The sequence below is a fragment of the Cyprinus carpio genome, chromosome B9 (assembly GCF_018340385.1).
Source record: "Cyprinus carpio isolate SPL01 chromosome B9, ASM1834038v1, whole genome shotgun sequence".
NCBI classification, from domain to species: domain Eukaryota; kingdom Metazoa; phylum Chordata; class Actinopteri; order Cypriniformes; family Cyprinidae; genus Cyprinus; species Cyprinus carpio.
The window spans coordinates 30155594-30170935 of record NC_056605.1 but is presented as its reverse complement, the minus strand read 5'-3'; the positions used below and the strand labels follow the sequence as shown (position 1 = coordinate 30170935).

The window sequence follows — 15342 nt, the reverse complement described above, 5'->3', positions numbered from 1 at the left end:
ATTTAGGCTGTTATTTAATGCAGTTGTCACTTCTGAAACTTTGAAATTGTCCAGTTTATGTCCATTTGACTGTCGGTTGTTGCTGGTTTCATTAGAAATCTGTCACTCCCAAAAATCAACTCACACATCTCACAGTTTCAGTGTCTCTGTTGTCTTGTCTCCTCTTTATATATATATATGTGTGTGTGTGTGTGTGTGTGTGTGTGACAGGCGCTTCATCTCATCTCTTTAAGTGTCCTCTGTGGCGATCAGTTGTTTGTGATGGGAATGATGGGCAGGTCTCATCCTGTTCTCCATGCTGGCCTCTGTGCTGCTCACCTCTCCCTCCTCCATCCTCCACATCCACCCACCCAAACCAGAACCCCACCACCTCCTTCAGCCTGGACAGAGACATCGGCTTGGATCCAGGCAACGTTTAACTTGAGAGACTTTCCCTTCTGCTGTAGTGCTTCCTAAAACATAACACGTGAAGGTGGTTATCTCAGCGGATAGGTTGCACGTGGTAAACAAAATGTAGTCTAAAATGCTGAGACGGGGTGCGAGAATGCATAATTCTCAGAGATTATATTAATAACATACAGCAAAAGTTGTTAAGCTAAAAACCTCTTCAATAGCCATGGCTGGATTCATTTAGTTGCTTGTTCCTCTAAAGGTGATTGTGAAGTTTTGCTGAAGCAACAAGCCACTCATAATTTACAGTACACTGGATTAGAATTAGTTTTCTCTCAGAAATTGCTGGAGAATTTCACAATTAAGCATGTAAGATATTAAATTAAACATGATATACATGAAATAGTGTTTTCTTGTAAAATGTACTCCAATAATCTTTGTTTTATTTACAACTATATTTAGGCTATCTTAAGAAGCAATATATTTTATTATAATTATATAAGAAGAATTATGATTAAATGAACATATGTTAACAAATATTTAAGCAGTTTGAGAGCATAGGGAAACGTCGCAGTGCTTAAGAGGCTTTTTGGTTTAATTTTCTGATTGATAGAAATTTCTTTAAAGGATCATGGGTAATGTAGTTTTTCACCAGGAATTCCACTTTTAAACACAATTATTGTTAAAATAATGTAGGGTGATGGTTTCAACAAAAGCGTATACCATCGATAAACAGCTTTGTAACTCACAGAAGATCTGTTATCTTTAAAATCAAGTCTCTTACGGAAAAAATGAATGGGATTGTTGCATTGTATTGGATGACAGAACTACATTTCCCATGATTCTCTTTGGCTGCACAAGGATAAAATACAGAGTAAAGTGTCAATTATGCACCTAATGCACATCCTTTCCTCTTAGTTTAAGCACAGATGCCAAAATAAATAAATAACACTAAAAAATTTCCAATTCACACATTTTTTTTCCTGCACAAAAACATAACTAGCTATGGCTTTTAAGTACTTGAAGGCAGCAACAGTTTACTTACATTCATGCTACTAAATAAATGTAGGTAAAGTTAGTAGCATTGTTTCTTTTAGTTTGTTTAGTTTACTTAAGTCTGATGTTAATTGATTCATTTACATTTATGCATCGGAAGGAATTTACAAAATAAAAGCAAATGTAAACAGTATAAGTGTGATACATTAGTGTTATACAATTTGCCCCAGTAGATAAGCAGTGTGATTTTGCAGATAAATGACATGAGATTGTACTGTGTGAGGAAGGTGAAGGCTATTTTGAATATTCATCACCTTTACACAGGGCTTATGTTTAGGAAGATTGCCAGCTTCCCACACGCTAACGCATGAAGTGTACCAGACCCTTCGTTCTGTGCCGTGCAGATGCACAGAGCATCATTAGTACTGTAATTCATGCAGCGCTGAGCCAAAGCTGCATTAAAACAGCAGCGAGCATGACTAATAAACACAAATCTGTTCATGCCATGTGCGATGCTCTATTAACTGAGGGCTTTGGTGCTGCTTCATGCACGGAAAGCTGCTTTAGCTGCCTTTAGAGTAGAGCGCAAATCGAGTTTCCATTAAGTGATGCTTGGTGATTTATTTATATCCATTTTTGAAGGCAAAAATGTGAAATTAGTAGGAGCCATCGTCTCTCTGCTCATTACGTCTCTTTATGGATGGAGTAATCAATAGTGAAGGCCAAAACACATCTGAGATCATGACAGACCTCCATTAAAATCATTCTCTCCTACCAATCCATAAACACAATCATTTCAATCTTCCGATGCTTATGCTGCGTTTCATTCATCGGCTGATTAACACTGATTAGTATTGATTGTTTGATAGTCTCTCTGTCTGCAGGTCAGATGATTCCACCGCAGTCTCAAACGCTGACCACCGAGGGCAAGAATGACGTGAGCCGTGAAAACAGTGCTGTGGACTTCAGCAAGGTAATGATGCACAATTAAACTACACTACTTGTCAAAAGTTTGGAAGCATTACCATATTTTTATGTTTTTAATGAAGTCTCTTTTGCTCACCAAAGCTGCGTGTATGTCCTAGAATTTACAGTAAAGCTGCAATGATGTGAAATATTATTGCAATTCAGATGAAGTGATTTCTATTTTAATATATTTTAAAATGCAATTTACTCTTATGATGCAAAGCTGAATTTTCAGCATCATTCCTCCAGTCTTCAGTGTCACATGATCCTTCAGAAATCATTCTAATATACTGATGTAGGGTCAAAAATTATCAAAGACTTCTGTTTTCCTGTCCCAAACTATCTTGAGTAACAAAAGGGCCATTTGGCATTCCTGAAGGCACAGAATTGCTGATATCGATCAAGGCCTGTAGGCCAACATGTTTATACATCGGGGGTCTGCTAATTGTCACACCTTTTGGGTGAAGCTGTAGTCTGCTGATTGGTCAGTTTGAATGTCTCACATTTGGGTTTCAGTCACATGGTCAAGGAAGGGATAAAAGAAGACTGTAAATGTTGCTCTGTTTCTCTTTCTCTTTGCTGACTCTTTCCTTTGCTGGAGCTCTCTTCTCAGGGCTCTGCCCTCTGCCCTCTCTCCCTCTTTTTCTCTCCCTCTCTCCATCTTCCCCTCTCCTCTTTCTTTCTCAGGTAATATTTTAAATACATGTTAGGTACATTTAACTATATGTTTTTACTACCCTTCATCTATTTTGTAACCAATTCAAGTGTAACCATAACAAAATATTTGTTATTAAAAACCATTTCAATTATTAATTATGTGCTAACTAATCTTGATTCAATATTAACTTTGAAGTGCTACCTATTGCAATACAATATAGTCACTTAATAGCAATGCTGTCCCATATATTTAGCTATTCTAACTGCGCTTTATTTCCGTCGTTGGTATAAGTGGCAGTGGGTGGTAACAGACTAGAAATGTACAGTTTTATACCATCGTGCTGATAACATTTCTTTAGTCCTTCGGCAATCCTACAGCCTGAACCACTGTAGGGAAACCACCCTTACACTGATTTGCAGCTCAAGCAATATTTCTGATTATTATCAATAGTTAAAACAGTTGTGCTGCTTAATATTTATGCAGAAACCATGATATAAAACCATTCAAATGTGTGAGGTGTGTGTTTAATAGAAACGAAGGATTTTATTCATTAAATATGTATTAAATTGATCAAAAGTGATAATAAAAACATTTGTTACAACATTTTCTATTTCAAATAAATGCTGTTCTTTTGAATTTTCTATTCATCAAGAAAGCTGAAAATAAAATGTTTACACAAAATATTAAGCAGCAAAACAAAAAAAAATGTGACACTGAAGACTGCAGTAATGATGCTGAAAATTCAGCTTTGCATCACAGGAATAAAATACATTTTAAAATATATTCAAATAGAAAACAGCTCTTTTAAATTGTAATAATATTTCACAATATTACAGTTTTTACTGTATTTTTGAGCAAATAAATTCAGGATTTTTGAGCCTATTAGACTTCTTTCAAAAGCGTTAAAAAATCTTAACCCTGAAATTTTAAAAGGTAGTTGTGCAAAAAAATTTACAATTAAAAATAATATATATTATTTTATCACCAACTCCCTTAAAAGTACATGTATGTTCTTGCTAAATGTAATATGTAATGTAGAATTCTACAAGCATGCATTTATTTCCATACATTTTATGGACGTTCTTAATTTTTCTTCGCAAAAACACAAATCTTACTGCATTTTATAGTGAAATATCCTGTTAATACTACAGTATATAAATATTTCACTATATTTGGTTTAGCAACTTAAAGTTTCTATTAAAATAACTAAGACGTTTACAGTGTGACATGTCTTGCAGTTCAGTGTACAGTACACAGAGGTCTAGATTTTCCGTCTGCCGTCGGTCTGTTCTGTGGAGAGAGATTACGCTTCAAACACACTGTGCTTGAAACCCTCTTTACCTGAAATTAGACTGCTCTGTTTCTTGTATTAAGTGGGTATTATGTTGTGATCCTATGAACAGATGAGAGAGCGGCTGCAGTGCTGTCAGAGGTCACAGGGGTCGTGATGAAATGCTGCAATAACATAGAGAGTAATATTATGAAATCTTACACAACACATGGAGTTTTGCGTTATGCAAACATACATAATCTCTTTGGTTCTGTACATCATTTTGACCTTTGACCCTAAACCAGTCTAAGAACGCATTTCCATAGGTAACATAATTCCAGAAGCTTTATGGATTTGTTTTTCATGCTTTTTAATATTCCATATCCAGTTGTGAAAATCACTTAGAATCCTAGATATGGATGGGTTGCATAGTTATGGCTTGAAAATACTGAGTTTAGTTTTTTTTTTTGTATTATTGAGGTACTGTTTCTATTTATATTTTGAATTATTTTTTTTTTTTTTAAAGTAACATTTTTTACATTTTCCTTAAAATTGTTTAAAAAGTTTTTTTTATTTTTTTATTTTTTATATAATAAACCTGTTGAAAACATCCATGCCAGGCTTTGTTCTCAGTGTGCATGTGCATTTCTCATCTAGCGCTGCAGTAACCTGACTCTGCATAATGATTTGTGTGTAGATAGACCTGCACTTCATGAAGAAGATTCCTCCGGGCGCAGAGGCCTCTAATGTTTTGGTTGGAGAGCTGGAGTTTCTGGACAGGCCTGTCGTGGCATTCGTCCGCCTCTCTCCTGCTGTGCTGCTGAACGGCCTGGCAGAGGTGCCCATTACCACCAGGTGAGCATAGAACTGGACAGTTTGGTCTATATTGATAACCTGACACCATTTAAATTAGTGTTTTGTGGCTGATCTGTCAGGTTTCTGTTCATCCTGCTGGGGCCTCTGGGTAAAGGACCACAATATCATGAGATTGGCAGATCGATTGCTACTTTAATGACAGATGAGGTAAGAGGGCATGAAGTTGTTTGACAGTATTTACAGCTTTTAACAAAGTACTCTTGTGTTCACGTTTAGTCTTTGATCCAGAGGCATTTAGAATCATTCAAAATCAATTGAAGAGTTCTAATTCTAAATTCTGATTAAATGAGCTGCATTTATGTAAATGAAAGTCTGAGCTGTCAACTTGAAATTATTTGATCAAAAAATTGATTATATATTTGAAAAATATTTTTATATGTATATATTTTTTTAAAAAAATGTTGTCATTCCGATTTCTGTTGTTTGATCTAACAGGAATTTTTAGAGTGACACACACCGACTAATTAGTTATTAAAAAGGAAAGTATACTTACATGAAGCTGTCAACTTGAAAATATTTGATTCAATAATTTATTTATTTTTTAATATGTGACCCTGGACAACAAAACCAGTCATATGTAGAAATTAATTATAGAATAGAATATATAGAATAAAAGAAATGAAATTCTTTTAAGCCAAAAATCATTAAGATATTAAGATCATGTTCCATGAAAATATTTAGCAAATTTCCTTCCGCAAATTTATTAGTAATATGCATTGCTAAGAACTTCATTTGGACAACTTTAAAGGCGATTTTCTCAATGTTTAGATTTTTTTGCACCCTTAGATTCCAGATTTTCAAATAGTTGTATCTCAGCCAGATATTGTCATATCCTAATAAACCATACATCAATGGAAAGCTCATTTAGCTTTAGCTTTCAGATGATGCATAAGTCTCAATTTCAAAAAAATTATGCTTATGACTGGTTTTGTTGTCCAGGGTCACATATTATACTGTATATATTTAATTTTTGTTATATTCATAATTTTATACTTTCTAAAATTGTATCATCCCAATTTCTGTAATTTGATCTAACAGGAAATTTTAGAAAGATACAAAGCGATTTATACCACAGAAAACCTTACAGAGTTCATCAAATCTATCAAAAATTATTTCACTTCTTGGAAGATTATGTAATTTAGGAAGTGGCTTTTGTTAATTAAAGAATGAATGGAAAAGGAATATGTACAAAATAATTATCTATCAACACAATATTCAAAGGAGAAATCTACTTTGTTTGAGACATTTCAATTAGAGAAAGAAAAAAATTAAGAAACACCTACGATATTTCTTTAAAATCTGCTCAAACCAAGGTAAAATAATTTAAAATTTTCTTTAAATGATTAAACATTAATTAACTCAAATATGCTAAAAGAAAACTAATTTGATTTACATAAAAAACTTTTACATTTTATCCAACATAATAAGAGAGACATGAAACTGTACTACATGGTAGGAATGACCCATTAATATTAATAAAGGACATTTCCATCTTGTATCATATAAGTGTTGCTTTGCTTTGCATTGTATGTAAAACACCCCACATGTATTGCTTGAATCAACTGGATTTCATGCAGACTGAAGCGTTCTCACAGAGATGAGAGCGCTGGAGACTCCTGAGGTCTTTCACAGCTCAGCACATTCTCTCTCACTTAGTCTTTGAGGTGCAGAGGAGACTTACAGAACAGCCCTAATAACATGCAAATGACTGCTAATTAGCCAGAAAACCACCCTCGTGCCAAGCTGCTGCTTGATGTTGCTAAGGCAACATCTTAAGACATTATTGAGGAGTGTGAAAATATGAATATGTACTTTTCTACCAGGCTTCCAGTATATGAAGTCTTAAAGAAACAGCTTGTCTTAAAATCAAAATCATTTATTTACCAAATTGTTTTCTTTCTTTCATGAAACACAAACAGAATAATGGAATAATAATGTCCAAAATGTTTCAGTGCATTTTTATCTGAATTCTGAGTTTAGATCTCGCAATTTTGACATTTTTTCGAGTTTATATCTTTCAATACTGACTTTTTTTTTAGTTTATATCTTTTAATTCTGACTTTTTTTTTTTTGAGTTTATATCTTTCAATTCGGACCTTTTTTTGAGTTTATATCTTTTAATTCTGACTTTTTTTTTGAGTTTATATCTTTCAATTCGGACTTTTTTTTTGTTGAGTTTATATCTTTTAATCCAGATTTCTTTGTGTGTGAATTCTGAGTTTACATCTCACAATTCTGTCTTTTCTCATAATTAAGAATTTATGTATTGCAATTCTGACTTTTTTCTCAGAATTATGAGTTTACATCTCATAATTTTGACTTTCCTCAAAACTCAGAGGTAAATCTTGTTTTATTATCAGAATTTATTTGAATATTACATCTTGCAGCTCTACCCTTTTTTCTTAGCATTATTAGTTTACATCTTTCAATTCAGACTTTTTTCCCTCGGAATTCTGAGTTTACATTATCAGTTCTAACTTTTCTCAGAATTTTGAGTTTACATCTAAATTTTTATTTTTTCCTCCGACTTCAGAGTTTACTGTTTATCTCACAATTATTTTTTTTCTGCAATTTTGTTTCCGCCATGAAATAGAAAAAATACAAAAGGTAATTGTGACTTTTTTATCATGCAATTCTGACTTTTCATTGCAATTGCAATTTTTTTTTTCAGAATTGAGAGTTATATATTTATAGAAATATAAATAGAAATGAAAAATATAAATATGTATATAAAAAAAGGTCAGGAATTTTGAGATATGAACTTGATTTTAATGCTTTATTTTGTGGTGGAAATCAAAATCCATAGATTTTTGACTAAGAATGTTCTGGTTTTGTATTTTGTAGGTTTTCCATGATGTGGCCTATAAAGCTAAAGACCGCAATGATCTGATTGCTGGAATTGATGAATTTCTTGACCAAGTTACAGTTCTGCCACCGGGAGAATGGGACCCGTCCATCAGGATAGAGCCGCCAAAAAACGTCCCGTCCCAGGTCAGTGAAACAGAAACTAGTGTATTAACCAGAAAAACTTACAGTAAGACAACACAGAGCTGAAGTAGTTAATATAAAAATGAAAAACTGTTTGCTAAGTCAAATTCAGTGTTTTCTGCCACATGTATATGTACAGTAAGTCATTTACTGACGTAATGCGCATGATTTATAAAAGCACAGCTGGCCATGAGCCTCCATCTGGTTATGAAGATTAAAATGGAGCATTTGCTGTTGAATCTCTATCTAGAAAATATTGAAGAGAGGATTAAGACTGTACTGTAAGAGAAAATAGTGAAAAATGGACCCTTTTTCAGTGCTGTTCAATGATGATATAAAGTGATATAAAATCAGCCTGCAGACATTAATCTGAGAAACCACTGAGCATACAGTGTTTCATCTGAACCCTGATGATCGAAATTATTTGTTTGTCATGCCCCCTGAGATTTTAAATGCCTTAATGGTATAATTGACCATGAAATTGCAATTCTGACTTGCTGTAATGCTGTCCCAAACCGGCATGACTTGTTTCTACCACAGAATACGAAAATAATACTTTTTGGGGAGCTTCTCTCTAAGAAAAAAAAGCACAATAAAATCCTTTACACTACTGTTTAACACTTGCATTAAGCAAGGATGAATTAAATTAGTCACAAGTGATTTATAAGCAGCAAATCAGCATATCAGAATGATTTCTAAAGGATCATGTGACACTGAAGACTGGAGTAATGATGCTGAAAATTCAGCTTTGATCAATGGAATAAATTTTCAAATGTAATAATATTTCACAATTTTACTGTATGTTTGATCAAATAAATGCAGCCTTGATAACGGCATAAGATATTTCAACAAGCATTAAAAAAAAAATCATACCAGCCAAAAACTTCTGAATGTAAGTGTAGGTTTAGAACAGCATCATGGTTAGTAAATGGTTCAATCATGCAGTGTAATTATAACTATAAATTAGTTAAATAAATGCAAGTAGCACAAGACCAATCATAATTCACTATGCAGCTGTTATGATGACATCACAGCTGTCTAAAAACAAATGTTTGCATGTTAAGCAGGCTGGAATAATTGCAGTCGTTAATATGTACAGTCACAGATTTAGAACCAACTGTAAGCAGAACGTCTGAGGAATATCACTGCAAACACTCCTCTCTCAGTTTTCTCTGTCTGTGTCTGATATAACAGGAGAAGAGAAAGATCCCTGCAGTGCCTAATGGAGAGCTGGCAGAGCCGGAGGAACATGGTGGACATGGAGGCCCTGAGCTGCAGCGCACCGGGAGGTCAGTCTGGAGTGTGTGTGTAAGTGTGTAGACACATCGCAATCACGTCAGCTTGTGTGAAAGCCTTCGGAAAATCATAAATGAGATTGTTTAATTTCTCCTTTTAGAGGAAATTGAGATGTTTGCTGAAGACTTTTTCCCCCGTGTCCTCTAGAATCTTAATCTTAACAGCTGTGCCTAGAAACCAAAGTGAATATGAAATCTTTAATCAATGTGAAAACATTTATCATTAATTTTTTCCAAATCATCTGAGCTGTTATTCACATTTTATTGATTTTAAATTGAATTTAAGGAGAACATAATAATACACATTTTTGTATTATCAGCTGTAAAACAAATAATTTCTCATTTTCATTTAGTTTAACTTTATGTACTAAAACTGAAATAAAAATGATTTAAAACTATGTAGACATTTAAAAAAAAACACAAAAAAGAACTAAAACTTGAAAATGAAACAGATAATGTAAAAATAAAAACTAAATCAAAATAATAATAAAAACTATAATAGTTTCTCAATGATACTAAAACAACACTTTTTTCGATATTATGTTTAATTATGCAAATGAAGCATCATCTAATTAAACATGCACTAATTTGCATTAATTTTGGAACAGAAATCTGAACATTGGATAATGCCATTTTCAAAATTCCTGTTTTATTTTGTTGACACATTAAAGTTAAAGGTTTTTACCGAGGGGTTTTGGATCTCTCTTTTTTATCATTCTTCAAATCAGAAAATATTGTCAACAGACAGAAAAAAAGTATAATGTATTGTATAAAATTAGGAAAATGATATATAAACAAACCCTTCTGTAAAAACCTTCAGAATACAGATCGGAGTAAAACTGTAAAGTTTGGTGTATGACTACAAACTCATTTTGATATGTATTGTAAATGAAATTTACATGTGCAAATAGATAAAGTGCAATAAAACAAAGACTTAAAAGTGCATGCTGGATGTTTTCTGTCCATTAGTCTGAAACAAGATTTTACGAAAAGCCAAATACTCCAGAAGCTCAAAAGTAACCATTGCATGAAAAAACACTGTTTTGTGCCTCAAACACAACGGCTTAATTGCATGAACTATGAAAGGACAGCCTCTGAGAAATAAAATGTTCCTCTTTGAAGCCAAATGGCTGTAAAAGGTCAGACGGCTCACCGTTGTGTTCATTATGACAGTTAAAGGGCACATGCTGTAATAATGCAGATCATTTAAGACGATGCTTTCATTCTGAACTACAATGTAACCGAGAGCCGTGCCACTGAAGACCAGGTTTTCAACTCTCCAGTGAACTGGACAGACGCCATGTTTGACATTTGGTCACACTCTTCCTGTTGAGTGACAGTTTTCACAACTTTGAGTGACTTTCTCTCTTCTCACAACAATAATCCCCTTCTGTTCTCAGATGGCTCTTTTCTCCCAAATGGTTCACGGCGATCATATCTGATCAGCCCTAATTAATATTTCTTTCTGTTTAAAGAATTATGCCTTATATACGTAGTATGTCTACACTGTACACAAAATGTAGTTTTTCTGTATGCATGAAATATCTGGATGATATTTGCTAAATTGTGCTACAGAAACTACTGTATACCAGAATGCAATGGTCTCGATTTGACCTTGCATTTCCAGTGCGACGGATCTGTTTTGATTTTAACATTTCTTTTTTGGACTCATTGTGATCAGAATGCCAAATATTAAGATATTTTTATTTAATTTTTTTTATTACAAAATTGGATTAAAGAATGGATTAAAAATACCTGAATAACATTTTATCCATATTATCCATATTTGTTTTTGTTTGCCACACTAGTCAATAGCGTGTGAATTGTGAAAAATTTTTGTTTAAAGTATTTAATACAGGCTATGAAATTGTATTTAGCATTTACTAAATTAAAATATATATTTTTATCCCTATGACAGTGCAACTGTTTTTTCATATGCAAGACGCGCCAGACTTTCTGTCTTACTGTGAAGCAACACCGGTCAGAAAACCGTGACTTCATGTGAGGAATATTTCACATATGTGTCGGCACATGGAGAAAAAACTCCAGCCATCCTATAGATCAACTTCTCTTTCTGTTGTTAGACTTGCAAGACATTCTTTGCACTCAAAAAACTAAATGAAATAAAATTAAATAAAATAATCAATCAATAATAATAGGTTGTAAATGAAGCCTATTTTAGGTGCATTAAAATTGTTTTGCATTGTGACATTATTTTCAAGAGAATTACACATATTAAATGCATGTTTTTATTTTTATTTTTTATTATTCCTATCATTTTTATTTTATTCCTCAAATTTAAGTAATAATAGTACTTTTTTTGCATGGCAGTTACTGACAGTTTTGAAAGAAAACTGTAAAATTTTCATGATAATAATTGCCTGGTGAAATGAAATAGCCTGGTGAGTGTTTATTTTGCATGTGATTCTCTGTGGAATGTAAACACTGTGAATTTGGTTTAAGCCAGTTTTCCACCTCTTTGCACAGCTCAGACGGCAGTAATCTCGTGTCTGGTGTTTTTTGTCAGGTTTTTTGGTGGATTGGTTCTGGATGTGAAGAGGAAGGCTCCGCACTTCCTGTCGGATTTCACAGATGCGCTCAGCCTGCAGTGTTTGGCCTCTTTCCTGTTCCTGTACTGCGCCTGTATGTCCCCTGTTATCACCTTCGGAGGACTGCTGGGAGAAGCCACAGAGGGACGCATAGTAAGAACACCTGAACACATCAGGCTCATCTAATTGGCCGTTAGCTAGTCATTAATATTTGAATCTATATTAGTGTAGTCATGTAAACATGATGCTTTGTGACATATTCTCCCTTCTTCCCAGAGTGCAATAGAATCGCTGTTTGGAGCCTCCATGACTGGAATTGCTTACTCGCTTTTTGGCGGCCAGCCTCTCACTATTCTGGGCAGCACCGGACCGGTCCTGGTGTTTGAGAAAATATTATTCAAATTCTGCAAGTATGTCTAATATTATTTATTATTATATATACAAATATTATTAATAATATTTAAATTAATAAACTAATATGAAAAAAATCTGTTTATATTGCTTAATTATTTAAATCTATCTATCTATCTATCTATCTATCTATCTATCTATCTATCTATCTATCTATCTATCTATCTATCTATCTATCTATCTATCTATCTATCTATCTATCTATCTATCTATCTATCTATCTATCTATCTATCCATCATCTATCCATCCATATCTTCTATCTATCTATCTATCTATCTATCTGTCTATCTGTCTGTCTGTCTGTCTGTCCGTCCGTACGTCCGTCCGTCCGTCCGTCCGTCCGTCCGTCCGTCCGTCCGTCCGTCCGTCCGTCCGTCCGTCCGTCCGTCCGTCTGTCTATCTATCTATCTATCTATCTATCTATCTATCTATCTATCTATCTATCTGTCCGTCTATCTATCCATCTATCTATCTATCCATCTATCTATCTATACACCCCTTCTATCTATCTATCTATCTATCTATCTATCTATCTATCTATCTATCTATCTATCTATCTATCTATCTATCTATCTATCTATCTATCTATCTATCCACACCCCTTCTATCTTATCTATCGATCTATCTATCTATCGATCTATCTATCTATCTATCTATCTATCTATCTATCTATCTATCTATCTATCTATCTATCTATCTATCTATCTATCTATCTATCTATCTATCTATCTATCTATCCACGCCCCCCTTCTATCTATCTATCTATCTATCTATCTATCTATCTATCTCTATCTATCTATCTATCTATCTATCTATCTATCTATCTATCTATCTATCTATCTATCTATCTATCTATCTATCTATCTATCTATCTATCTATCTATCTATCTATCTATCTATCTATCCACCCATCTATCTATCTATCTATCTATCTATCTATCTAGCTATATAGCTATCTATCTATCTATCTATCTATCTATCTATCTATCTATCTATCTATCTATCTATCTATCTATCTATCTATTGATCATTTATCCATTCTTTCATTCATTAATTTGTTCATTTGTTCAATCATCTAATCTAGTAACCACCTGGAATGCTATAGCATTGCTCTAGAACCCAGAACAGACTAGAAACCACTTAGCAACCACTCAGAATATCTTAGTAACCCCTAACCATGTTCTACATCTCTTCAGACTTGAAACCTCTCTCAATCTTGATACGGCCTGTGTAAGCCTCAGCCTGTGTTAACATGAGTCGTGGCTCGCGGTGTGTTTGTTCGCAGGGAGTATGGGTTGTCGTATCTGTCCCTCAGGGCATGTATCGGGCTGTGGACGGCGTTCCTCTGTCTGCTGCTGGTGGCCACTGATGCCAGCTCCCTCGTCTGTTACATCACACGCTTCACGGAGGAGGCCTTCGCCTCTCTCATCTGCATCATCTTCATCTACGAGGCCTTGGAGAAGCTCATTCATCTCGGGGAGACGTATCCCATTAACATGAACAACAATCTGGAGAAACTCACCACTTACAGGTAAACACTGGCTGGAATGGCACGAAAGAGCCAGAGTAACATAGATTCCAATGCTGTACTGAAGATCAAATGCATTTTACCCTCAATATTCTGTTCTTGTAGATGTTCCTGTATTGAGCCTGCAAACCCCAGCAATGCCACTCTTCAATATTGGGAGCAGAACAACATCTCAGCTCCGGAGATCTTCTGGGAGGCTCTGGAAGTTCAGGTCAGAGTTGCACTGTGTCTTTTGAGAATTCCTGAACTGATTTTAACTCTGTAAAGCCTGCTGTATCATATTTAGCAAATTTCTAAGGCCTCTAAATTATCAGCATAATCAAAGCGTTACTAAAATCATGATGTGCACATTTACACAATCTGCTTCATGCCTTCTGTTGTTTGATTAATATTTTATACTTTTTAGCAAGTTAAAGGTCTTTTAGAATAATTGTACAAAGTCCACCTTCAGCTTGCGGATCATGTGTCTTTTTGTTGTGAAATGTTTACTGATTTTTATAATGTAACCATAAGAATAACTTTATTATTGTTATTAATAATTCTAGATGAACACTTACTGATCACTTACTGAAGTAGCTTCAGTTTACTTGATTATCCAGCATTTTTCAGAACAGTCCTGTTCATGTGTGAATTTTTTAGATATGATCATCAGGCTTTTGAGGAACATTTGTTTGTTCATCTCTGAGTCATTTTATTGCACTCCATAAACCTACTTAGACATATTATTATATAGAGACAACTGATATTTGTCATTTTATGTAAGTATCTGCTATACTGTTATACTATCTTATCGATTTACATTACAAGAATCAGAAATTGATCTTACTTTGTGGCCATATAAATATCAGTATCAGTAACTGGATATTTTTTTATCACTTTAGGGCTCTGAATATCAAGTTTGAGCTTCATATTCTCAATATATTGTACTTTATGTGCCATGAAAGCCTGATGGATCAAATACTCATAATATTCATAACATTGACCACGTATGTATGATTTTAGTGGAATGATCTATAATTTTGTGAAAACAAAATTGTCAGAATCATCAAATTTTCCAAATATTTCACAAGTGAGACATTTTGAGAATAAGGCCAACTGTTATTTAAGTCTTATAACCTGCACTGCATCAACTCCACATTTGCTTTACATTTAAACAAAGTTATTCCAAGCATGTTATGTTTTATGGGAATGAAAAATGTCTTGTTTGAGTGGCATGATGGAGAAGGGATGTTAAGTGAGATTAAGAAAATTTGAGCTGGATTACGTCTGATAAATCACCATGAAAGCTAAAAAAAGATCATTGCTGCTGCTCGTCTTTTAATGGGCAAGAGTGAAAATAGCAGCATGTTAAGCAGATGTGTGTGTGTGTGTGTGTGTGTGTGTGTGTGTGTGTGAGATTTAGAAATTCAGTAAT

General features: G+C 34.0%; 1 protein-coding gene across 6 annotated transcripts in view; it reads left to right on the top strand.

The window, feature by feature from the left end:
- slc4a10b (solute carrier family 4 member 10b) overlaps window positions 1-15342 on the top strand; it is a 57943-nt gene that overhangs the window by 30609 nt on the left and 11992 nt on the right. For all 6 annotated transcript variants that reach the window (XM_042731883.1, XM_042731882.1, XM_042731887.1 and 3 more), the window contains 9 exons: window positions 2271-2359; window positions 4978-5135; window positions 5216-5303; window positions 8001-8147; window positions 9339-9433; window positions 11967-12141; window positions 12265-12398; window positions 13686-13931; window positions 14034-14139. In XM_042731883.1, coding sequence (XP_042587817.1) covers window positions 2271-2359; window positions 4978-5135; window positions 5216-5303; window positions 8001-8147; window positions 9339-9433; window positions 11967-12141; window positions 12265-12398; window positions 13686-13931; window positions 14034-14139 — 1238 coding nt within the window. The remainder of the gene's footprint in view (window positions 1-2270; window positions 2360-4977; window positions 5136-5215; window positions 5304-8000; window positions 8148-9338; window positions 9434-11966; window positions 12142-12264; window positions 12399-13685; window positions 13932-14033; window positions 14140-15342) is intronic.